This window comes from Rhinoraja longicauda, chromosome 11, assembly GCF_053455715.1.
Source record: "Rhinoraja longicauda isolate Sanriku21f chromosome 11, sRhiLon1.1, whole genome shotgun sequence".
Taxonomy (NCBI): domain Eukaryota; kingdom Metazoa; phylum Chordata; class Chondrichthyes; order Rajiformes; family Arhynchobatidae; genus Rhinoraja; species Rhinoraja longicauda.
In genome coordinates, this window is record NC_135963.1 from 31,026,298 (window position 1) to 31,053,406 (window position 27,109).

Consider the following 27,109-nt stretch of genomic DNA (forward strand, 5'->3'; position numbering starts at 1 on the left):
TGTCAAAGATCTCTTCAACTGATTCTAAATGTCCATGATAATTAGATACACTTATTATATGCTTGAAATAGATTTAAATTATTTTTAAAAAGGAACATTTATTATAGGAAAATAAGTTATTGGGGTAAAGTAAAATAAATTAAAATTTAGTAAACTAAATAAAAATCATGTAGCTACATTTAAAAAAAAAATTAGGTCAGTAACCTTGTGCATAATGCTCCTCGGTTCAGTATTTTGTGTGTTGCCTCTGGATTTAATGCTGAGTCTGATGATGGAATGGGAGGTCAAGTGTACTGATATTTGATTTCCAGTGCATCCTTGATCTTTGCATTGCAATTAAAAGTGATCAAAGTCAGGAACATGTTAACCTCTCCACTGCAACTAGCCAGGTGTTCTCCATGGAACTACTGGCAAGCAAGAAGCACATTCCTGTCTACGCAGCTGCGAGGAAATTCCCACTCTCGGGATAGTAAATAATCCTCTGAAGTGGCCATGATGCAGGCCTCTTTCTGCTGCGGAGTCTGCCTATTCCCCCATTGTTCTCGCAGTTGGCTGGGTGTGTAGTATATCCCCAGTATATCCCCAGTTGGCTTGACCAGTATATCCCCAGATGTAACTAACTTTATAGGTGTGCACTCTTGCACCAGACACCAGTTAAACAGTAACAGTTGCTGCCCAAAAACATGCACAGTGGAATTAAATTATTTTCATAGTGCATTTAATAACCAATGGCTACTGTCAGATTGAAGTAGAAATTCAAAATATTGATCAACTTTAACTTGATCTTCAATCAAATACCTTAAAACAAAATCAGTCCTTTAAATATAAAGATAGTTTTGATTAAAAACATATGCCACGGAGACCTTCTCAATTAAAGCTTACAGTCTATGATTAATGGTCTCCTGGGAAATAATAGTATTTCTTGCTTTTTGCTTAAAATTCATCATTTTTAAACATCTATCTGTATATATCTTATTTTCAAACTGTTATAAGAATCAAATTTCATTCTTTCTTCAGAATAGTATTTTTTGACCATTAAAAATGAGCTGTGAGGAATTTCAAAAGTTAATATTGAAAGAAATAAAAGTAGCTCCCAATATTACATTTTAGCATAAGTATATCATTTGCATTCCCCAAAAAAACTTTTTTTATGTTTCTAAAGATAACTACCTTTTTTTCCCCTCAAATATATCAGCATTAAAGATTTTCCGTTTTTATCAGGGATTTTTGTTTCTTAGAATAAGAGTATTTTAAATAAATGAAACTGTAACCACATCAAAGAGAGGGTTGCTGTTGTTGGGAAACACTTAATCTCCAGATATGCTCTTTGCTAATCTTTTTAAACAGGATCAGTCAGGAGAGTTTCTGGCTCCTGACCTTTGCCCTGTAAATTCCAGGTTTGCTTATTGGGGATTTCCATGTCTCAAAATCAGGACCTTTGTCCAGTGTTTTGTTTGGATCACTGGAGAGTTTTCAGCATTAGCAAACCTTCTGTTTTTAACTTATTCCCAAGTCATTATTTATAAAACCACATTATTTAAAAGGAGATTTTAGTCTTTGATCCATAACCTACTTTGGATTGCAAAGGAACACTGGATGTTTGTTAAGCTTCAAACATTAACGTGTCAAACCTTAGTAAAAACCATTACAAGGAACACTAATAAACTTAAGGTATCTTTTTCTGATATTCTGTAGTCTCATATGATCAGACAGATAGATCTCCACTCTTTTTGAGTAGTTTTAACTGGGTGATAACAGTCTTAACATGAAATATACAATCTTCCTTCTATTAATACCAAAGATGTGGTCAGTGCCAAATTCAAATGTCCATTGATCTGGAATGTTCAGTGTACTTTTCCCTTTTCACAGATGCTGCCAGCCTTGCTGCAGATTTTTGGGGGAATTTTCTGTTTGGAATTTGGAGGATAAATAAGGAAGGAATAAAGAAGATTCTCCATGCTTTGGCAGTATTATCTGACAATGATTGTTCAATGTGAGGCAGTGGTTACACGGACATAGGTACAGATCTGTCATGTTAAACAGGACTGAAGGGCTGTTTGGCCTACTTCTGTTTATTTGTTCCTAACAGATCAAACTCAGTTGAGCGGAACCATCAAAAGAAAACAAGACCTTTCGCAACAAATTGTGATGTCACCAAGAGGTGCCCTCTGACATTTTGACTATTCCACTGTTGTGTCAATACCAAATCTAACTGCTTTCCCTGAAAATACACCATGCAGCTCTTGCATGTGTCGTGTTGATTCAATGCAACATCCTTCATGTCATCATGTTTTCTCTGTTAATCAGTGAAAGTTAGGATCGTTGCTTTGTTTAGAAAAAAAATAAACTCCTAAATTGCTGAATTTCCTCTTTGTTTTTTAGTTTTCCCTCTCCCCGCTTACTAACCTGAAATATCCGAATGCATTTGGACAAACAGGAGATTCTTGCTCAATCCACCACACATAAAGAGAGTATTGATTTGATGTCCTGCATTCTGCATTGTTTCCAAAATGTGACGGGTTCCCAGCTGGACAAAAGAAAATGCAGCCATCAATTTAAATACAGAAGCAATCAAAACATTTCTCTCTAAAGACGAATGCTTCTGTTTTACCAGAGCTCCTTGATGTCAGTGTGTCAGACGGTGTCACAATGTCAAGAGCAGTCATTCTTCCGTCACCTCTGGAATTCATCTCTTTCGTCCATGTTTGGACCAAGGCTTGATAAGGTCTGGAGCTGCCTGACTGGTTATTAGTCAGATTGGTCAGTCCTGCTTTGTATGCACAGAACAAACCTTGGCAATTTTCCATGTTATTGTATCGATGCCAGTGTTGTGACTGTACTGGAACAGTTAGGGTAGAGGCACAGCTAGTTCTGGAGTGAAGCTCTTTAATAATACAGCCAAAATTATACAGATAATCAGCATGATAATAAGTCCTTTGACCCAGCTCCTCCATGCCAACCAAGCTAAGAGCTAGGAGGTTGTCTGGTCTTGTAACCTTTGTTGCTACAGAGCTCACAGCATTAGATTTATATAATACAGTAGCTCCCCTCAGTCATGGCTGACCATGGGTGATGCATCCTAGTTGTTGGCTGTTCCAAACCTCAGCTAGAGCAACATCGCTTATGGCTGAAGAGACCAATACAGGAGTGACAGTCTCTGTCGCAAAGGTCACATTTGTGTGTGGTCTCTGGTCTGTTGAAGTTGCTGCACTCCTTTCTGCGTACCCGCTTGTCTGCAGCTACGTTCATCAGTTTCTCTTCTCCCGCTTTGAGATGTTGGTTCAGAGTACCTCTCCACCTCGTGCGGTCAGCTGCAAGACTCTCCCAGGACTCCACATCGATGTTGAGCACCTTCATATCTCTCATGCAGACATCCTTGTAACGTAGCTGGGGACGGCCGAAGGTTCTCCTCCCAGATGTCAGCTCTCCATAAAGGATGTCTTTTGGAATACGGCCATCCTCCATGCGGTGGACATGGCCCAGCCACCGCAGCCTGCACTGCCTGAGTAGAGTGTACATACTGGGAAGGTCTGTCTTGCCAGGATATACCCAGGATACGGTGGATGCTTCTAAGATGGAAGGTGATGAGTTTTCTCTCCAGTCTAGCATATGTATTCCATGCGCCACTGCCCCACAGCAGCGTGCTGTTGACACAGGCGGTATAGACTGCTATCTTTGTCTTCACTGTCAGCTTTGGGTTGGTCCACACTCGAGTTGTGAGGCGAGCGAGAGTTGTAGCTGCCTTCACGATCCTCTTGTCCAAGGAGTAGTTGTCGGTGATGGAGGAGCTGAGGTACGTGAACTGATGGACGCCATTGAGTTCGTAGTCGTCGATAGTGATGACAGGCTCTGTACCCTGCCCCAGGACGTTCGTCTTCTTCAGGCTGATGGTCAGGCCGAAGTCCTTGCAAGCCCGATCGAAGCGGTCCATCAGTGACTGTAGTTCCTGCTGGGTGTGGGGCACAACTGCTGCGTCATCGGAGAACAACATGTCTCTGATGAGAGCTTCACGTACTTTTGTCTTGGCTCTGAGGCAGGTGAGGTTGAAGAGCCTGCCGTCTGATCTAGTACGCAGGTAAGTCCCCTCTGGTGTGGTGCCTAAGGCATGTTTCAAGAGCAGAGTGAAGAAAATCCTAAAGAACATTCCCCTGATGTTCCCTGTTATGGAGGCCGTCTGGATGTCCTCATTAAGCTGTGTCCAGTACTCATTGGTGCATCGCCTGGCAGTCTGCTGAGCCTTGCTCCTAGTAGCCCTGAGGATCTGCAGGTTCTTCACTTTGGCTGACCGCTTGTACTCGGCTAGAGCGACTCGCTTGGCTTCGATGACGGAAGTCATCTCGGTCGACGTGGCCTCAAACCAGTCGTGTGTCTTTGAGGTCTTCTTCCCAAAACTAGCCAAGGCTGTGCGGTGCATGGTGTCCCACAGAGTTTCCCACTTCTCTGTTGCAGAGTCTCCAGGACGCGAGGTGCCAAGTTCTCTCTCAAAAGCCTCTGCAAACTGTTGCACGAGGTCTGGATGGGGCATCTTGCTGACATCGATGCGGGGTTCCCCTGCTTCTTGGTACGGTTGAACCTCTTTGGTTGCAGCCTGATCTTGCAACACACCAGGGAGTGGTCTGCGTCGCAGTCCACACTGTGGTAGGAGCGTGTGTGGAGAATGCTCTTGAGGGCGGCACGTCTGACTAGGATCAGATCCAGTTGATGCCAGTGCTTTGAGCGTGGATGTCTCCAGGAAACCTTGTGCTGGGGTTTTGTCTGGAAGTACGAGTTGGCAATGCACAGGTCATGGTAAGTGCACAGCTCGAGCAGTCGCTGTCCGTTCTCATTCATTTTGCCCACACCAAACTGCCCAAGGCAGGAAGACCACAATTCATGGTCTGCGCCCACTCTGGCGTTGGTCGCCCAAGAGAACAAGTTCTACCTTGCTGGTGATGCTGCTGATGATGGATGCGAGCTTCTCGTAGAACTCGTCCTTTGTGTCTGATGTGGAGGACAGTGTCGGGGCATACACGCTGAGGGGTGACTGGGTCTACGGAAGTGTTGCACGAAGTGGAGTGTCAGGAGTCGCTCTGAGACATTTCTGCCTGGTTCCACCGTGTTCAGCAGGCTGTTCCTTACAGCATAGCCTACTCCTTGCTCTCTGTGCTCGTCAGAACAGTTAGGCTACAGGCACAGCTAGTTCTGGAGTGAAGCTCTAGTAATACAGCAAAAATTATAGAGATAATCAGCATAATAAGCCCTCTGACCCAGCTCCTCCATGCCAACCAAGCTAACACCTAGGAGGTTGTCTGGTCTTGTAACCTTTGTTGCTTCAGAGCTTACAGCTTTATATTTATATAATATAATATAGGATGTAGTGAATTGGGTGGAGACTGAAGTCCGTGAAGATGAGAATCTCAGGAGAATCAGAAATGTATTCTCTATTCAGCACCTGTGGCTGAACGGGTTGTGAATACGTCAGATAAGATTAACTGGGAGGTCAGTCAGGTTACTTTGTACAAAAACTGTAAGTTTTCGTTGAGGTGAAAAAGTTAGGAATGTTGGACAATAGCCTAAATCTATTATCACTCAGCTAAGACCAACCACTAAAGTGTAAAAGCATGCTCTTTGTTTTCCACTGGCAGGCAAGTTGTAATGAAAAGGCTAAGCTGATCCTTCATGTAGTTACTTGCTTGCACCATTGCTATATATTGTTCTGCTATGTTAACACATTTCCTCTTTAAGAACATTTTGTATATTTCCTCTCTAAGTGTGAAAACAGGGGTCTGACAATAAAGAAAACAGGTTTACATTTGGCTGGATTGCCCTCAATGTGTTGTATAACTTCTTGTTTTTCACTTCTTCCATGATCAGAGATTTTAACATAAACGCGAAAAATTATTTTAAAATAATTAAAAACATAGTAAACAGTTGCTAATTAATTAAAAAAACATACACAGTAAAATAATTAAAGCTATACAAAGAACAAACCCAAACTTATCTTTCAAATGAAGGCTGATGATCTAATAAGAGTGCACTTGTAGGCCATTCAGCCCCTCCTGTTTGGACTGCCAATCACTACCTAGCACAGGAACAGCCCACATTGTCTGTGCTGATTGTCAGTTAATTGTCTATTTGTCAGTTAATCTGATCTTCGCTACCTGAATGTGATCCATATCCCTCCATTCCCTGCATATCTATTTGCCCATCTAAAAGCCTCTTAACATAATTTCTTATCTGGTTCTACCACCAGTAGCAATGCACTCCAAGCATCCTCCATTCTCTCTGCAAACATCTTTTGACAATTCAAAAGATTCACTAACTTCTGGATAAAGAATTTTATTCTCAACTCACTCCACTTTATTTTGAGGATGTGACCCCTGGTAATAGACCACCTAGTCACAGAAAGCATTACACCAGCATCTATCTTGTCAAGCACCGTTAGTATTTTATATGTTTCAATGAGAAGTGCAAGCTACGGCTGACATAAGATTGAAGGACCAGATATGAAGTATGTTCAACTCCTCAGTTCAGCAACTAATGGAATCCCTCTGGCCTAATGGTATCCAGGGGCAGAGCAAAAGTTCAAATGCATGTACATTTGCCCTTTACTGTATTCACCACAGTGCAGTACTCGGGCTATCTCTATGTTACTGCCACCTAGAATGTAGCACATTCTGGCTCAATATGAGCAGTGAGTCTGCATAATTCACAGAAGCAAGGGATAAAAAGTCACAATCTACAGTTATAAACACTAAGGTACTAGAATAAACCACGTTTTAGTTCAGTTAGTTGAACTTAGTACATCTTTGAGAAAACATTGATGCGAACAACACAGGTTTCGTGTCAAATATTATTGAGATACCATTGTTAGATTAGTAAAGTCAAACTCTACCCCGATGAGACCTGCTTAGGATAGTGTAATAATTAGTATTGGCTCAGGACCTCCATCGGCCTGCTCGGCTCGGCCCTGGGACTTTCCATCGCCCGGTGGGGGCTTCAAAAAGTTGGGAGCCTCGATCACCTCGTGGCACCACGGGAGAAGAATGAGGAGGAGATAAGACTTTTCTTTGCCTTCCATCACAGTGAGGGTGTGCCTGGAGCAATCACTGTGATGGCTGTTTGTGTTATAAATTGTATCTGTGTGTCCTGTGCTTTGTGTTGTGACGTGAGAGGACGCTGGCGCTGTTTATTCGCCGCTTCTCCGTTAGGATAGTTTGTCTGTTTGTTTTTATGTTATGATTGTTTTTGTAAAGCGCTTTGAGCTTCTGGTAAGGCGCTATATAAAATAAAATAATAAAAAAAATGCTTATTAAGAAAGCAAGAATTCCAATAATTTCAAGAAAAAACAATATTTATTTAGTCTCATTTCCAAATTACCACTTAACTACTGGAACTCAACTAGCATACACAAAGTTCAAACATAATTAAGAACTAATATAAAGAAATTCTACCCAAAGAGTAATCCCCACAAGAGTGGAGGCACCAATATTTTGGAACAATTCACAAAGCAACGGTAGAAAATTAGACTGATTCCATGTGAATTAGGATGGATCGAAACGTTCTCATTTTAGTTACCTCGTAAACTAAATAGACTTAATGGTATGTGGCAATATCTTAATTGGGTGAGTTAAATGTAGAAACAAGGAACTGCAGTTGCTGGTTAACAAAAAAGGACATAAAGTACTGGAGTAATTCAGCATCCCTGGGGAAGATGGATAGGTGACATAAACGACTGTGTGAAGAAGGGCCCTGACCCATAATGTCACCTATCCATGTTCTCCAAGGAAGTTGCCTGACCCGCTGAGTTAACTTCACGTTCCCTTGGTTGGCCTATGCTTCTATTTAAATACATTACTGGACGGCCACATTTCAGACTTGCGAGGTGTGTGGGTTATGAACAGTTCTCAGAAACAGAATCATGTCATAACCCAGGGAGGGCCTGTCCTTATTTGCACTAATAAATTGATATAGATTGTAGATTTTCCTTACAAGTATTTTTACATCATTTAAGCTGCGAAATACCTTCAGATTTTGAAAGTACTTTGATGCACTGCAAACCTAAAAAAAGAAATAACCACGTGGAGTTGCCATATTAAACATGTGTCTAAAGGTAAATTTGGCAGAAACCTCTGAGCAGGATATGATGAACTTAGATCTGGTTGCTCAAGTGTCTCAATTCCCACCTGAGGTCTGGCTTCTATTATCCTATCATCACTTTAAATAATGACAATAATGTTGCACTAATAATGAGAAATCTGCATTGCTCAGTGAAAGTATATGCACTGTAGTTCAAAATAATGAATCATTTAAAACTCTACTTACTGCTATTGCTTGAACTGTAGCTAAGTAAAGCTTAGCAAGATCATCAAGACTGTTAGTCAATGCTAATCCAGTTACCTATTGATGAAAGAGAAAGGCATTTTATTATAATTTCAAGACATAACTCGGCTCAAACGTTCAATTGCTACATTATCCAATTTATTTTTGGCATAATTAGTAAACAATGATTTAAAAACAGACTTCATGATGCTATTGGCATTCTTAAATAATCAAAATGAAATTAACCCTGAAAGGTTACCAGTGGAAAATCTTAAGTGAAAAGGATAACATTTAAACACTGTATTTTATGAAGATGTAAAATCTTATTATTCCAGTGCACTTTGGCGTTTTTTTCCACTGGAAATGAAAGTAAAATTATCCATATATCCCTCATCTGTGCTTTTATCTTAAATATACACTTTATTACTATTGCCTTCTGGAATTTTCTTAATATGCTATTAAATCTGGATCATTTCCAGTACAGTGATTTAAAAATAGGGTCCATTTTCTAAGGACATCATGTCATATTTCAGACAATTTCGGAGAAAAATATTTTTATTTGTTGCATGTTCTGTTGCATGGACTTAAACATTAAACATTTCATAATATAATGACATCAGTCAACCCATATTTCAAAATTGGGAATGAGATGATATTGGGAATCTTGTAAATAATTTTGACTTTCTTACAGTGCCCTCCATAATGTTTGGGACAAAGACCCATCATTTATTTATTTGCCACTGTACTCCACAATTTGAGATCTGTCATAGAAAAAAATCACATGTGGTTAAAGTGCACATTGTCAGATTTTAATAAAGGCCATTTTTATACATTTTGCTTTCACCATGTAGAAATTACAGCAGTGTTGATACATAGTCCCCCCATTTCAGGGCACCGTAATGTTTGGGACACACAGCAATGTCATGTAAATGAAATTAGTCTTGTTTAGTATGTTGTTGCATATCCTTTGCATGCAATGATTGCTTAAAGTCTGCGATTCATGGACATCACCAGTTGCTGGGTGTCTTCTCTGGTGATGCTCTGCCAGGCCTGTATTGCAGCCATCTTTAGCTTATGCTTGTTTTGGGGGCTAGTGCCCTTCAGTTTTCTCTTCAGCAAAGAAAAGGCATGCTCAATTAGGATCAGATCGGTGATTGACTTGGCCACTCAAGAATTTACCTTTTTTTAGCTTTGAAAAACTCCTTTGTTGCTTTAGCAGTATGTTTGGGATCATTGTCTTGCTGTAGAATGAACTGCCGGCCAATGAGTTTTGAGGCATTTGTTTGAACTTGAGCAGATAGGATGTGTCTATACACTTCAAAATTCAATATGCTACTACCATCAGCAGTTGTATCATCAATGAAGATAAGTGAGCCAGTACCTTCAGCAGCCATACATGCTCAGGCCATAATACCCCCACCCCCATGTGTCAAAGATGAGGTGGTGTTTTGGATCTTGGGCAGTTCCTTCTCTCCTCCATACTTTGCTCTTGGCATCACTCTGATATCAGTTAACCTTCGTCTCATCTGTTCACAAGACCTTTTTCCAGAACTGTGGTTGCTCTTCTAAGTACTTCTTTGCAGACTGTAACCTGGCCATCCTATTTTTGTGGCTAACCAGTGGTTTGCATCTTGCAGTGTAGCCTCTATTTCTGTTCATGAAGTCTTCTGCGGACAGTGGTCATTGACAAATCCACACCTTACTCCTGAAGAGTGTTTCTGATCTGTTGGACAGGTGTTTGGGGATTTGTCTTTATTGTAGGGAGAATCTTCTGTCATCAGCTGTGGAAGTCTTCCTTGGCCTGCCAGTCCCTTTGCGATTGGAGTTTTGAAGAATGGGAGATGATCTTATTAAAACGTAAGATTCTGGGAGGATATTTCCCTGCATGTCTAGAAACGGAAGACATAGTTTCAGTAAAAGGGATCGTTCAATGAAGATGAAAACTAGAAGACATTTCCTCAGAGAATCATGAACCTTGGAAATTATCTACCCCAGAAAACTTTAAAAGCTGAATCATTTAATGTACTGAAAGCCAAGATAGGCAGGGGTTTGGTCTATGGCCTTCCTCTGTGTCATACTAAGTAATAGCATCAGATTAGCCATGATCTTCTTGAATGCAGAATAATCTCAAGAGACCATATGGCTACTTGTGTTCCTGTTCCTTACATTGTTATGTTTCTATTATCCTTTGCTGCTGGAATCAAGCTACGTTTTGGGAGAACATGGTTTGGCGGAAGAGATAAGCAAGTACAGCCTTACCTTCCTCAGACGGCCAAGCATATAGACTGCTCATGACAGGAGAACTACACAAATAGGCACAAAAAGCAATAGAGAAAAATCTAATCACATTCCTTTCATGCTAAATGTTCTCTGAAAACTGTTTATTGTTTTAAGGATGAAATAAACCATTACGCTCAATTTACTGTTTAGAACACCAGCCACATTGAAAATAAAAAAGCTCAGATATTTAGGACTAGTAGAAAACAGTAATGAATCAGACAGCAACTTTAAGCCAAATAAATGGAAAAAGGCAGCTAATGAAGAAAAATATATCAGCACTCACTGACAAAAAGAAATTATTTCAACAAAAATCAATCAAATTGGCAGCTAGAAAGAAATTTCATACATATTTTTCCGAAACGTTGTCATTGTCTCAAACCAAATCTGTAAAAGGTTTCTTTGTAACAGTGAAATGTACCTACCATGCCCTTTAGTGTAGGATCTGCTAAGGGAGATCTGTTGCCATGGAAATCAGGCCAAACATGTAAATCAACTGTTAGCATGCCCACAGCAGAACACTTTTTAATGGACTCCAGGTGACAGTTTAAGTACATGTAGACATTTTTCCCACTAAAAGAAAAGAAAACATTCTGAAATCAACCATTTATAACTATAACATTGCTCAGTTATATGCCAAGAATAAAAATGGTCATTTCGTTGCTTTCATTTTGGGAATAAAATTATATGAGATTTTTGAAAAGTGAGCTTATGTTTTGCATCAAAAAAAAACTTACGAGCCTGTGTTTACACTATAAAGTCATTGGGGCAGATTCAAGGCATGTATGTAAATGCAAAAATGCACAAGAACAGAATGCATACTCTGTGATAAACGTCTTCCCTACTGCTGATTTTAAAATGGAGTTTAAATATATTTAAAACTATGGTTTTTGTAATGGTATATGTTTAACAAAAAGGTTTCTTGTAGCAAAATGATTTATCCTTCAAATGATTATTCATGTTTACTTCTCTCAATATCCTTTGAAGTTCATTAGTTTGATAAATGTTTGATTTTTCAAATAGCCCAGAAATAAAATCCCATATCCAGCACTAACAACTAATATATGGCACTCCTTAACCAGGATTGATTAATAACAAACTTTATGCCTGCTGAGAGAAACAAAACAGAGATACAGAGATTGTAAACCAAATTTATATCCTATTTCACCAGTTGTACTGTCTGTTGAAATGCTTCACTCAAATATTCTGGTTCTTTTCATTTTGTGGAATGCAGTGTAAATTGAGGACAAAACAATCCAAAAATATGGGTAAGAATAACCAGTTTAAAGTTAACTACTGTAATTGTGAACTTTATATTAAGAGTATCGTGGTCTTTTTAGGTTAATACATTTTAAAATGTCGGTTAATAAAATATGTCAAATTTGTTACAGAAGGGAAAATAATTAACTGCATTTTCAAAAGAGTCAGATACTGAGATGATGCAAATCATTCAACTGGTATTATTTCAGAGACCTCACAGTTACAGATGAGCCCGTTATCAGTCCACTTTTCAGTATGTATCTACATTCACATCATTGCTGAAGGCCAAATGTAAATTGAACAGCACCTCATATTCCGCTTGGGCAGCCTATAATCCAACAGTATGAATTTTGATATCTTTAACTTCAAGTAACCCTTGCATTCCCTCTCTCCCCCACCATAGTCATCACACTAATTGCACTGTCGTCCTGTTGAGTTTCATTGTCTGTATAACTCATTATCACCACAATTGGACATTGTGGGCTCCACCTTTCCTTAATCATCGTTACTTTTTGTGCATATCTTTCATTCATTTGTTCTGTATCTCTCCATATCACTGTCTATATCTCTTGTTTCCCTTTCCCCTGACTCTCACTCTGAAGGTCTCGACCCGAAATGTCACCTATTCCTTTTCTCCAGAGATGCTTCCTGACCCGCTGAGGTACTCCAGTTTTTAAAAATCTATCTTCGGTTTAAACCAGTATCTCCAGTTCCTTCCTACACATTGCTTCTATCGCATGCTGATAATGAAGCTTTTTACTTCCATGGAATAGCTTGTTTTTTCAATTGGGTGACCCAAATAAATGACGAAACGTTCCAATTTACACCAGCTTCTACGGCAATTTGGTAAATAGGCATAAACATCAAATTTTCCTGCCATTTTCCAGAATATAAAAATCATTTAAGGTTACGGAGCTGTGATTCCTCAGAGCGTTTTTTTTTTAGTCTCTTTTTTTTAACATGGAAATTAACATTTGAAGTCACTAAATCATCATATATACACAACATTCTAATGAAATAGTAGAAACGATTCAGCTTTAAATTATTTTCAGTTATCATACCCTAAACTGCACCCTTTAATTAGGCACTAAAGAAATTGATAATTGCTGCATCAATGCACAAGGGAGAAATTCAGAAGTTACATGAATGTTGGCAAAATTTACTTAATTTATTTAGATCTACTGTATTGCGATAAGAATTGTCTTGTACACGTGTTGTACACCACGTTAACAGGAAATTCTGGGTTATGAACTTTAAATGTCGCATTTAAACTGTTCAATGAAGAAATTCAAGAATGAAAATAAAATACAAAAATGGCTCAAAAGCTATTTTCATGTGAGCGGATTTGGAAATGAAGGAACTCAATGACATTATTTCTATTTTATCTCATTCCCATAATTTGGAGTGTAATACCACTAAATTTGTTTGGATAATGAACAGAACTAGCCCTGATAGCCGATCCCAAATTGAAGTTGAATTCACGTACCAGAACAATGATTGGAATTTGGGAGATGCAACTTTTGCAGGCCTAGGCAAGTACTGAATGGAAAGTAGACAATTTAGGAATGTACATATATAAATAAACAACATTAATTTGATGAATTGAGATTAAAGATCTGATTAAAGGGCCTCATGACCTGTTCATTGAGATGTCTTTCACTGTTGATGGAATTTTTGGACAGCTAACCTGTTTTATTAGATTCTTTATTTGCTACCATCCTAACTTGCATTTTGCATACACAATAAAAATACGTTATTAAAAATACATCTTCTATTTTTTCTGGGATGAAACTACACTACATAACAGACCATTGTCTTGCTATTGAGGGCGTGCAGCGTAGGTTCATTAGGTTAATTCCCGGAATGGCGGGACTGTCGTATGTTGAAAGGCTGGAGCAATTAGGCTTGTATACACTGGAATTTAGAAGGATGAGGGGGGATCTTATTAAAACATATAAGATAATTAGGGGATTGGACACATTAGAGGCAGGAAACATGTTCCCAATGTTGGGGGAGTCCAGAACAAGGGGCCACAGTTTAAGAATAAGGGGTAGGCCATTTAGAACGGAGATGAGGAAGAACTTTTTCAGTCAGAGAGTGGTGAAGGTGTGGAATTCTCTGCCTCAGAAGGCAGTGGAGGCCAGTTCGTTGGATGCTTTCAAGAGAGAGCTGGATAGAGCTCTTAAGGATAGCGGAGTGAGGGGGTATGGGGAGAAGGCAGGAACGGGGTACTGATTGAGAGTGATCAGCCATGATCGCATTGAATGGCGGTGCTGGCTCGAAGGGCTGAATGGCCTACTCCTGCACCTATTGTCTATTGTCTATAGAAAAGTACAGCATAGGAACAGGTCCTTTGACCCACCATGTCTATGTCGAACATGATGCCAAGAACAACCCTAATCTGCCTGCACATAACCCATATCCCTCCATTCCCTGCATATCCATGTGCTCATTCAAAAATGTTTTAAATGCCACTATTGTATCTGCCTCCACCACCATCCTCTGCAGCAGCCCAATAATATTATGGAGAGACCACAGCAAAAATTGAGACTGGTTCTTGGAATTATGATTCTGTCAGGTGAAGAGAGACTACCTGGGCTTGGCCTTTATTTTTCAAAGTTTGGGAGACTAAGTGATGGCCTCATTGAAATGCCTAACATTCTTAGAGAACTCTACAGTGTAAAATATGAGGACAATCCTCTCCTGGCTAAACAATCTGGAAACTACAGGTAGTCCATTTTGGACTAAAATTAAGTCAAGAGAGGAAGTTACATATACAGCAAAGTTAATGAAAACTTCCAGGAGTGAGAAGCAGAACCAAGACAACCATCAATATACCGGAAAAAGTTGAGAGAGGCAATGGTGTTGGGCCTCAACAAAGAATGGTTCATATTATAAAAAAGGACAGGGATGCGACCAATAAATTTTCTCTTGCTTAGTTAATGAAAGTGAATGAAGTCCAAGGAGAAGTTGTGCAATCCAAGTTCAGATAGAAGATGGTGGAGATGGACAGGGACTATTTGGGAATCCATTAAATGTGGAACCAAAGGGCAATGGACTGCCCTGGCAGGGAACTGATGTTTCAGCAGAACTGAATGAGAATGGTGAGAAAAAAAAGTTTACAGCCAGGAAAATGGAAATTATTAAATGGGTGTTTTGTGAAAATAGATTAGAACATATTTATATGCTCATTTTACACAGCATGATGTCATGCCATTCCTGTTAATTTGGACATTTAAGAGTCTGTTAGGTCTTGACAGAAAGCTGCATCCACTGGGACTGCAAATTGGAAAATTAATGTACAGAAGAAAGTTGCTAACAGACCTATAATTTCCTGATATGCCTTCTTTCCTTGGGGCCAGCTGTGCTGAGAGCATATATTCAGAAAATTGGTCCTTTGGTAAGTTTCACAAGCATCATGTAACATATAAGGTCATTAATAACTTTTGAGAATATTAGTGAACAAATGTTTAGCATGTTCATATGATTTTTCTCTGGACACTCTTGTGAATGTTACACAAATACTAGGCTCAATAACATTGTCAACAGTAATTTCCAGGCATTCTGAGGTAAATAATTTATTTCTTCAATTGGATTTGCACTAGATTTTTTAATTGGTAAGAGCTACCATAGCACTGGGTAACTTTGTACACAATCAATTTTAGAAATAGTAATATTTTATCTGAACCACAAAAAATTTGGAGGCAAAATCTTAAATGCCGCAATGATAGTTTGCACAGCAAAGGCTATAAATGCTAACCTTGCCAGTGAAACTCACATCCGAAACAATGGTTAAAAACTATGGCTAAGTGAAAAAAAATACTAGTGTGAAAAAAAATCTAACATGTACCAATAAAGTATACATTCCAACACAACAGAAAAGCTTCCATTCATCCAAATCATCATTGATTCTGATATACTTTAAAAATTGGTAAAGTATGCATTGCCACCAGGCTACAATAGCTAGACAGACCTTGCCTTCGCATTGGACTCCAGCTCTGGGAATGCAGCATGACTTTTAACAACATGATCCATCTAAAACAAAGAAACACATTGTGGCAAGGCTGTTACTCTTCTGAATGAGTATGATCTGTAAACTTCAAGTACACTTCCAAAATGACAATGTTCCTCATTGTAACTTCAACATGAAATTATAGGATGCTACAGAAAATAGAGACTAGTTAGTGGAGGGGAAATTATTTTAAATGTTTTTTGTAAGAATTTTAATAAGATGATTACAAACAATAGGTTTATAACTTTTTTTGCAGACAAAACTGGTTAACATTGATATTTAGGATTCTTGAACACCTTTTTATAAAATGAAATAAGCAAAACCATATTTGGTATTAAACTGAAACAACATATTTATAATGTGATAAAGATGGTTGTACAGAGTGAATTGAATATTCTGAGTGTGAATTTTGAGGGATTTACCCAGGACTGATACTTGATCTGCACATGGTTTTTGTTTCAGTAGAGCCAATGATGATTCATTATTCTTTAGAAATGATAATTCAGTTTCAATCCTACAAAACCAGTGCCCAGACAATAGAACTCTTACTTCTGACTCCATCAAAATTGTCGTTCACTCATTGTCCTAAACTTGAGATGAAATTTATGCTGGTTGGCGGACAGGAAGCAAAGAGTAGGAATAAACGGGTCCTTTTCGGAATGGCAGGCAGTGACTAGTGGGGTACCGCAAGGCTCAGTGCTGGGACCCCATTTATTTACAGTGTATATTAATGATTTGGATGAGGGAATTGAATGCAACATCTCTAAGTTTGCGGATGACACGAAGCTGGGTGGCAGTGTTAGCTGCGAGGAGGATGCTAGGAGGCTGCAGAGTGACTTGGATAGATTAGGCGAGTGGGCAAATGCATGGCAGATGCAATATAATGTGGATAAATGTGAGGTTATCCACTTTTGCGGCAAGAACAGGAAAGCAGAGTATTACCTGAATGGTGACCGATTGGGAGAAGGGGAGATGCAACGTGACCTGGGTGTCATGGTGCACCAGTCATTGAAAGCAAGCATGCAGGTGCAGCAGGCAGTGAAGAAAGTGAATGGTATGTTGGCATTCATAGCAAGAGGATTTGAGTTTAGGAGCAGGGAGGTTCTGCTGCAGTTGTACAGGGCCTTGGTGAGACCGCACCTGGAGTATTGTGTGCAGTTTTGGTCTCCTAACCTGAGGAAAGACGTTCTTGCCTTAGAGGGAGTACAGAGAAGGTTCACCAGATTAATCCCCGGGATGGCGGGACTTGCATATGAGGAAAGACTGGATAGACTGGGCTTGTACTCGCTGGAATTTAGAAGACTGAGGGGGGATCTTATAGAAACATATAAAATTCTTAAGGGGTTGGAGAGGCTAGATGCGGGAAGATTGTTCCCGATGTTGGGGGAGTCCAGAACCAGGGGTCACAGCTTAAGGATAAGGGGGAAGTCTTTTAGGATCGAGATGAGAAAACATTTCTTCACACAGAGAGTGGTGAGTCTGTGGAATTCTCTGCCACAGAAGGTAGTTGAGGCCAGTTCATTGGCTATATTTAAGAGGGAGTTAGATGTGGCTCTTTTGGTACAGGCTACTGAGCTGGATGATCAGCCATGATCATATTGAATGGCGGTGCAGACTCGAAGGGCCGAATGGCCTACTCCTGCACCTATATTCTATGTTTCTATGTTTCTAATTCCCATGTTGCACAGGTAATCTTATTTTATGATTCAGTTGGAAGAACAGAAAATCTTCCAGAGATCTGCAACTATAGCTTTATAAATCAATATACTGTGGCGGATCAGGCCACTCCTTGGGTCAGCCCCCTCGTGACGTGACGGACAGGCGTAGGGGGTTAAAAGCCAGACCAGGGGGAGGCGTGGCTCATCCCTAGGTGGACTACGCTGTGGGCAGGAGCTCACAGCCTAATAAAAGAATCTTACTAAAAACTGCCTGGCGTCTTGCCTTTTCTCTGGCCTCCGCCAGGCCACTACATTGGTGACCTCGACGGACATCACGCGTAGTGATGTCGCACGACAATGTGCAACCCGGTCCTGCCGACCTCGATGCCGTCTCCCTCAAACTCCCGACCCTGTGGACCGAAGAGCCTGAGGTCTGGTTCCAGCAGGCAGAGGCACAGTTTGCTGTGCGAGGGGTAACCGTCGACTTGACGAAGTACTTTTATGTCGTCGGCGCCCTGGACCAGGCGACAGCAAGGCGAGTAAAGCCTTACCTAAATGACCCCCCTGCGGATGACAAATATAAGGGCCTTAAAGAACTCCTTATCAGGAGGTTCGGCCTCAGCGACGCCGAGAGGGCAACTCGAGTTATGAGCCAGGGGGGTTCGGGGACCGACGGCCGTCGGCCCTTCCGGAGGACATGCTCGCCCTTATGGGCAACCACCCGCCCTGTTTCTTATTTAAACAGGCCTACCTTCGGCAGCTCCCAGTCGACCTCCGTTCTCAGCTCGCTGGGGACCCCTTCACCGACACGCAGGGGCTGGGCGAGCGCGCTGATCAAATATGGATGTCCCGTCGGGAGGACCTGGAAGCCCTAGCCGTTTTTTCCGCGGCGTCGGAAGGCCAACAGCAAGCTGGGGCCGCCGTCGACCCCGTTTCAGGGCGACCCCCGCGGCGAAATCCGGCCGCCATCGGGCACCCCGGTGCCGGCACGCCCTTCTCGCACGGCCCGCCGACAGTTCAGCCAGACGCCACCAGAGGTCGCTGGTGGTCGGCCCAAGCAGCACCACCTCCAATACCGCTGGAGACCACCGGAGGTCGCTGGTGGGCATCCCAGTCTGCACCACCACCGGACACCAGCAGAGGGGGCTGGTGCTATTATCACCGTCGTTGGGGACCGAACGCCAAGCAATGTCGCCTACCCTGTGCCTTTCCGGGAAACGCAAGGGCCGGCCGTCAGTGATTCCTTCGGCGGCCGGCCAGATCCATCGCGTGTTCGCTCGCGATCGCCGCACCGGGGGTCGGTTCCTCGTCGACACTGGAGCAGAGGTGAGCGTCCTACCTCCTTCCACCGCCGATATCCATACGGGCAAACGCGGCCCCCTCCTCACTGCGGCGAACGGTAGCCCCATCAACAGTTACGGGGTCTGCCAGCTCGCCCTTAACTTCGGCGACAGCTGGTTCACGTGGCGGTTCATCATTGCCGATGTTTCCCAGCCGCTGCTGGGCGCCGACTTCCTGAGGGCGCATTCCATGCTCGTGGATGTCAGGCGGCAGCGCCTGGTGCACTCCAGCACGCTGAGGCCGGTCTCCCCCAACGTCGGACACCTGTCGTCCGTGGATGCGACGTACGCGCGCATCCTGGCGGACTTCCCGGACATTGTGGAAACCCACTTCTCCTCCTCCGCTCCCAAGCACGGGGTGCAACATCACATCCCCACCACCGGGCCACCCGTGCACGCCCGAGCGCGGCGTCTCGCTCCAGACAAGCTCCGTCTAGCTCGAGAGGAGTTTCGTCAGATGGAGTCAATGGGCATCGTGCGCCCCTCCGATAGCCCGTGGGCGTCACCACTCCACTTGGTCCCCAAGGCGGACGGGGGTTGGCGACCGTGCGGGGACTATCGGCGCTTAAATGACGCGACCGTTCCCGACAGGTACCCGGTTCCGCACATCCAGGACTTTAATGCCCACCTGGCCGGAGCATCCGTGTTCTCCAAGGTGGACCTTGTGCGCGGATATAATCAAATCCCGGTCCACCCCGATGACATCCCCAAGACTGCCATCATCACCCCGTTCGGCCTATTCGAGTTCCTACGGATGCCGTTCGGGTTGAAGAACGCCGCACAGGCCTTCCAACGGCTTATGGACTGTGTGTGCCGTGGCCTAGAATTCGTCTTTGTGTACTTGGACGACGTACTCGTGGCCAGCCGCTCGAGGCAGGAGCACTGCACCCACCTCCGCCAGCTGTGTAAACGCCTCAGCGAGTACGGTTTGTCAATTAATACTTCCAAGTGCCGTTTTGGGGTGACGGCCATCGATTTCCTCGGCCATCGGGTGACCCCACAAGGGGTGGTACCTCTTCCGGACAGGGTCGAAGCTGTCCGCCGTTTCCCCCGACCGACCACTGTCAAGGGCCTGCAGGAATTCGCCGGGATGGTCTCGTTCTATCACCGCTTCCTGCCGTCGGTAGCCCGAACTATGCGCCCACTCTTTCACCTCATGGCTGGTCGCCGCAAGGTCGAGTGGGACGACGAAGCAGGAGCGGCGTTTGAGCAGGCTAAGGAGGCCCTGGCCAGGGCCACGATGCTCGTCCATCCCAAGGAGGATGCCCCAACCGCCCTGACCGTGGACGCTTCTGAGGTGGCGGTCGGTGCGGTGCTAGAGCAGCACATCGACGGGTGTTGGCGGCCACTCGCCTTCTTTAGCAGGCACCTCAGCGGGGCCCAACGGCATTACAGCGCGTTCGACCGGGAGCTCCTCGCCCTCTACCTCGCGGTACGCCACTTTCGGTACTTCCTAGAGGGGAGACCCTTCACCGCGTTCACAGACCACAAGCCACTCACCTTTGCGTTCGCCAAGGTTTCGATCCGTGGTCTGCGCGGCAACAGAGACAATTGGCTTATGTGTCGGAGTACACCACCTCAATTCGGTTCGTGGAGGGAAAAAACAACAGGGTGGCCGACGCCCTGTCTAGACCCGCGATCCACGCCGTCTTACAAATGGCCGGGGGGATCGACTATTCCGCCCTAGCAGCCGCACAGCTGGGGGACGAGGAGATGGCCACCTATCGTACAGCCGTGTCCGGCCTGCAGCTGGAGGACATTGTCTGTGGCCCCGGGGATACAACACTGTTGTGCGACACCTCCACTGGCCTGCCGCGGCCCATCGTCCCTGTCGTCTGGCGTCGCAGGGTATTCGAGGTGCTCCACGGGCTGTCTCACCCCTCCATTCGGGCGACGGTGGCCCTTGTATCCTCCCGTTTCATGTGGCACGGGCTGCGTAAGCAGGTCGCACACTGGGCACGCACCTGCATCCCGTGCCAAACTTCAAAAATCCAGCGACACGTGCGTGCGCCTCTGCAGGAGTTTCGTGTCCCTCGGCAGCGCTTCGACCACATTCATGTGGACATCATGGGGCCGCTGCCGCCGTCCCGGGGCATGACCCACCTCTTCACTGTGGTTGATCGCTTCACGCGGTGGCCGGAGGCCATTCCGCTGGCAGACACCTCGTCGGCCACCTGCGCGCGGGCCATGGCGGCGCACTGGATCGCCCGGTTCGGGGTGCCACTGGACATTACATCCGACCGGGGGCCACAGTTCACTTCGGAACTGTGGTCGGCCATGGCAAGACTCTTGGGTGTCCGCCTACACCACACTACGGCGTACCATCCACAGTCGAACGGGTTGGTGGAACGCTTTCACCGCCAGCTGAAGGCTGCCCTGAAGGCTCGGCTCACGGGCCCAGACTGGGTGGACGCCCTGCCGTGGGTTTTGCTGGGGATCCGCACCGCACCCAAGGAGGACTTGGCCTCCTCCTCCGCCGAGTTGGTGTACGGGGCCCCCTTGACGGTTCCCGGGGAGTTCATCCCACCGGCGCAGGGTCGAGTGGAGCAGCCTTCTGACGCCCTGCAACGTCTTCGGCAGACGGTGGGCAGGCTGGCACCTGTGCCCACGTCACGTCATGGGACCTTCCAGCCACACGTCCCTGCCGCTCTGGAGGACTGCCAGTTTGTGTTCCTGCGCAGGGACGCACACCGATCACTTCTCCAGCGGCCGTACGAGGGCCCCTTCCGGGTCCTGCAACACGGCTCGGCCACATTCGTTCTGGACATGGGGGGTCGCAGAGAGACTGTTTCGGTCGCACGGCTGAAGCCGGCACACGTGGACATTGATCGGCCGGTGCCGGTTGCGCAGCCCCGCCCGCGCGGTCGCCCCCCGTCCACGCTACCCCCTCCAGTGTCTGCTACGACCCCTCCACCTGTCGGTCAGTCGCCGGTCCCTGCGCCGGTCATGGTGCGCACCCGGGCTGGTCGCCTCGTGCGCCCTCCAGTCCGTTTTGTAACTCCGGTTCTTGGGGGGGGGGTCCTGTGGCGGATCAGGCCACTCCTTGGGTCAGCCCCCTCGTTACGTGACGGACAGGCGTAGGGGGTTAAAAGCCAGACCAGGGGGAGGCGTGGCTCATCCCTAGGTGGACTACGCTGTGGGCAGGAGCTCACAGCCTAATAAAAGAATCTTACTAAAAACTGCCTGGCGTCTTGCCTTTTCTCTGGCCTCCGCCAGGCCACTACAATACAAGCATTAATTTGTCTCTATATTGTTACTCCTGCTAATATACTATAGGTTATATAAGAAAATAACTGCAGATGCTGGTACAAATCGATTTATTCACAAAATGCTGGAGTAACTCAGCAGGTCAGGCAGCATCTCGGGAGAGAAGGAATGGGTGACGTTTCGGGTCGAGACCCTTCTTCAGACTGATGTCGGGGGTGGGACAAAGGAAGGATATAGGTGGAGACAGGAAGATAGAGGGAGATCTGGGAAGGAGGAGGGGAAGGGAGGGACAGAGGAGCTATCTGAAGTTGGAGAAGTCGACGTTCATACCACCGGGCCGCAAACTGCCCAGGCGAAATATGAGGTGCTGCTCCTCCAATTTCCGGCGGGCCTCACTATGGCACTGGAGGAGGCCCATGACAGAGAGGTCAAACTGGGAATGGGAGGGGGAGTTAAAGTGCTGGGCCACCGGGAGATCAGTTGCGTTTAAGTCCGGGTTGTTGCGGAGTGAGTGGAGGGCTGCACGTTCAGGAGGGGAGAGGTTGGAGTTAGTCAGGGGAGTGGAAAATTTGAGGCGGCCGATGTCACTCCGGCAGTTATCTCAAACTGCTCTAGATGTCAACCCCTCAGTGCCTCCAATCTCAGTGCCTCCAATCTCCTTCCCAGATCTCCCTCTATCTTCCTGTCTCCACCTATATCCTTCCTTTGTCCCACCCCCGACATCAGTCTGAAGAAGGGTCTCGACCCGAAACGTCACCCATTCCTTCTCTCCCGAGATGCTGCCTGACCTGCTGAGTTACTCCAGCATTTTGTGAATAAATCAAAATATACTATAGGTTTATGAGTTCAAGCATCACCCCAAGCCATAAGCAATAATTTTGGCTGACAGATTAGTGTTAAAGTAAGAGAAGTCAGATTTGGGTTGTTCAAAGTTTTGTGTTTTTCTGTTTATCTTTTAAGGTGGAAAATAATGATCCCTTGTCATTATTTGAAATTTGACCAACAATTCATCCTTAACCAATGACTACCATGTTTGTTAAAATAATAATTTACATTAAAAATGTTTAATTTAGCAAAATGCCATGTGTTTCACAGAGGCATTATCAGCAAAATGTGACATTTCTGTCCTGGTTTTATTAAATATTTTAAAAGAAGAGAGGGCAGCATGGTGACACAGCAGTAGAGTTGCTGCCTTACAATGCCAGAGACCCGGGTTTAATCCTGACTTACTGGTGCTGTATGTATGGAGTTTGATTATTTTCCCCGTGACCTGCATGGGTTTTCCCCGGGAGCTCCGGTTTCCTCCCACACTCCAAAGACATTCAGGTTTGTAGGTTAATTGGCTTGGTAAAATTGTAAAAATTGTCCCTAGTGTGTGGGATGGTGTTAGTGTGCGGGGATCACTGGTCGGCGCAGACTCAGTGGGCCAAAAGGCCTGTTTCCATGCAGTATCCCTAAACTAGATAAAAACTAAAGAGAGAGATGGATAGGTGGTGAAGAGCTTTGGACTTAGGTAACAAAAAGCATGACCTCCTGTGGTGGATGTTTAAAAACTGCATTTCTTTTAAGGACTCCACTAAATACCAAAGAAATGAAAATTTCCTTCATGATTTTTATGCGAGTTATAATAATTTACTTACAGAGCTGATGTTTGACACACCAATTCATGCAATTATTTCAACATGTGGCCTCCGGAAGATCATGGCTAGTTGGTCATACAAAATGACCATAAAGTATTGGCAGAGCAGAGGCAGAGTGCAATGTGCTTAAGAATATTTGCACCGCAGAATGGGGTTGATTTCCAGGCATTACCAACTCTTATAAATGTAAATGATGTGTTATGTAATAGAAAATCAGAAAACACGTGCTGCATAAAGAAAGTTGTATTAGTTTAGTGTGGAGATTAAAAAAAAAAGTGTACAGCTGGATAGGAACAGCAATTCTGTTAAATGTGTCGCAATAATTTTGTGCTCTGTTAAAAAAATTCTAGAAAGAATGAATTTCCTACAATTTATTATTAATCTGAAAGTATTCCTGTTTCTCTGCATCATGTTCTATAATTTCTTCATATCCAGAATCGCTTTTTTACAAAAATACAGAAAACATATCTGGTCAAAAAAATGCCACAATTAAACCTGATGGTAAACAAATGTTTCAGTGTTGTCAAGTGCTATTTATGTCCCCAAAATACAAAGAATATTCCCTCACAAGGCTCCTTGACTATCCTTTTCAGAATCATTCTTACCAGTTTTCCTGTAGCACTTTGTCCACCTTCATTTAACCATAAATCAGGTACCATAGCAGAGAAATAAGGGCCCCAAACACCAGGCACAAATATTGGACTTTTACTAATCTAGGGATCAAAGTTTAAAAAAAAATGAAGTCAGTTGTTGAGGCCACATTAGGCATGTACTCCAGCAGTTGAAACTTGGTGCTTGTAAGTGTAAAAATAGAATTAAGAATTCCAATTGTAATAGAAAATAAATAATTACATTTCTTTTAACGTTTTAAAGTTAACCAGTACTTCAGCAGAAAAATCACCTTTCCTTGTTTTTTCAAGTGTCTTCCAATTTTTGTTGGGACAAGATGAGTTGGCTGTACTCCACATTAAACAATTGGCACTGTAATAGATATGCTCATCCCTTATGCTTATCAACTGCTTATGGTTGCCGAAAATCAAATTAAATTGGGTCTGCCAGCTAATTTCAACACAGATCGTTGGTACATATGGTGGGCACCCACACTAAGATCTAAATATAACTCATTGCTTTTTGGATTAGCAACTAAACCAAAATCCATCAGACTTTTCAAGTTGCTCAACAAAAAGTTAAAGATCCATATCAGAGATCAAAGAAGTTTTGGGATATCTTCATGCCTTTGTTTAGAAACGAACAAGGTGGCCAAATCCCTGCCTTCAATAATGGGATAAAAACAGATTAACTGGTTATAAATTTCATTGTTGCTTTGAGGACATTGTTCATGCATACTGCTTCTTTTGCCAATGTAATATGATAAGTAGTTTATTATTTTAAAGCACTTTGAGACAGCTTAATGTGATGAAACACCGCATAAATGCTACCATTACAAACACTTCAGTTCATGTTTATTTCACAGAATGAATAACACAGACCTTGCTTTAGGACATAAGAACGAGGAGCAGAAGTAGGCCATCTGGCCCGTCAAGCTTACACCTCAGATTATTACGATCATAGCTGTTTCTCTCTCATCCCCATTTTATATTACTATCCCCTATATACCTGGATTCCCTAAATCCCCAGCAATCTATCAATCCCTGTTTTAAGGAACATAAAAATGGGCCTCTGAAGCCCACTGGGGCAGAGAATTCACCATCCTCTCAATGAAAAAAAATATCCTCATTTTATCTTAAACTGCCTATCCCTTATTCTGAAACTGTGCTCCCTGTCTTGAGACTCCACTGCTAAGTTAAAAAGAAATCTGCTCTACATTTGAGAGATGTTTTTTTGGAAATGTTGTGCCTGGTACAAAGTAAAAGTTACCAGCTAATGTAAAAGGTTGTCCAAACATTAAACAAGATTTCTGAACATTTCCATAATTAAAAATAAAGCAAATTCTGTTCAAAAAGGACGTCTTATTTTGTTGTAAATATAAAAAGCAACTACCAGGTATAAATGGGTGTAGAATAGCTATCATCTCTATCATTGCTTCTTTGAAATATGGTCATCACATATAAAACCATCAAATACAAGATGCAGGTGAATCACATATTCAAACATTAAGCAAAAAGCACTAAGAAATAATACATTTACCTAAATCACCTAAAGCATCTTAACTTACTGAACTCTAAAATCACAGCAAAACTAAAGATTTGCTCATGAATCTTATTTGTACAACTTCATGACCAGTACTCTTCAATTCTTGCTCTGTCATCTTTCAAATCCCTGTTATTTTAATCAATACACAGTTTTATTTGTTCTACACGATAAAGCAAGTCCATCAGTTCATGTACAGAACAGCTCCTTTCTGCGGATAATCTTACAAAGGTATGATTGTTGGTGATGCATTAGGGCTGGGTATGCCTGAAGCTGATCAAAAGCAGTTTGAACATCAGCTTGATCAGACAGGCCTCTCTTTGCTGTGAATTAATTCCAAGCATTTATCACCACTGCCTTGGGGCAATTTGAAACAAAACATGACCCTGAATTGCTGGGTTTTGCAAACTTGTGTGACAGGAACATTAAAAATCACACCTAAAGTGTCCATTACCACGAAGAACCTTTTGCACTTGACGATTAATAGAATGAAGTGAGAATAAATATTGGGCTACAACTTCAGATGAGTACAGATAAATGTTCAAATACGAACATCCAACAGATGTTCACAGAGTTGAAATGCCCTGAGTTTTGCTGTCATGCCTGTGGTTAAATTCCTCTGCTTGTTGGTACATAGAAACTAAATTAGATGCAGGAAGTAAGGGCCTGTTTATTTCAAATTAAAGTTTTGTTTAAAAGCATGATTTATTACTGTCTAATAATCTTTCTATATTGAAAATCAACCATTACAAGTATGTAGTCTCATTTCTTCGTTGAATAGAGTTATACAAATTTGACAAGTCAGAAGGAACCACTGTATCAGTTCCTGTAAGAAAATAACTGCAGATGCTGGTACAAATCGAAGGTATTTATTTCACAAAATGCTGGAGTAACTCAGCAGGTCAGGCAGCATCTCAGGAGAGAAGGAATGGGTGACGTTTCGGGTCGAGACCCTTCTTCAGACTGATGTCAGGGGGGCGGGACAAAGGAAGGATATAGGTGGAGACAGTAAGATAGAGGGAGAACTGGGAAGGGGAGGGGGGGGAAGAGGGGGACAGAGGAACTATCTAAAGTTGGAGAAGTCAATGTTCATACCGCTGGGCTGCAAGCTGCCCAACTGTATCAGTTCCAGTCGATGGAGCAAGTTATGACTCCGTGGACATATCAGAATAGTTTTAAAATCCGATTAAGGCTTCTGCCTCAACCACTCTCTCAGGCAGTAAGTTCTGACCATCCCCCAGATTGAAACATTTTCCACATCTC

At 43.3% G+C, this 27,109-nt stretch overlaps 1 protein-coding gene across 3 annotated transcripts in view; it reads right to left on the bottom strand.

The window, feature by feature from the left end:
* The window catches only part of fggy (FGGY carbohydrate kinase domain containing), a 169,853-nt gene that overhangs the window by 40,579 nt on the left and 102,165 nt on the right, over positions 1–27,109 (bottom strand). For 2 of the 3 annotated variants that reach the window (XM_078407307.1, XM_078407306.1), the window contains exons 9-13: positions 24,301–24,408; positions 15,812–15,873; positions 11,004–11,151; positions 8,305–8,379; positions 2,407–2,527 (exon numbers count right to left, since the gene is read on the bottom strand). In XM_078407307.1, coding sequence (XP_078263433.1) covers positions 2,407–2,527; positions 8,305–8,379; positions 11,004–11,151; positions 15,812–15,873; positions 24,301–24,408 — 514 coding nt within the window. The remainder of the gene's footprint in view (positions 1–2,406; positions 2,528–8,304; positions 8,380–11,003; positions 11,152–15,811; positions 15,874–24,300; positions 24,409–27,109) is intronic. The other variant, XM_078407308.1, reaches the window with a different exon arrangement.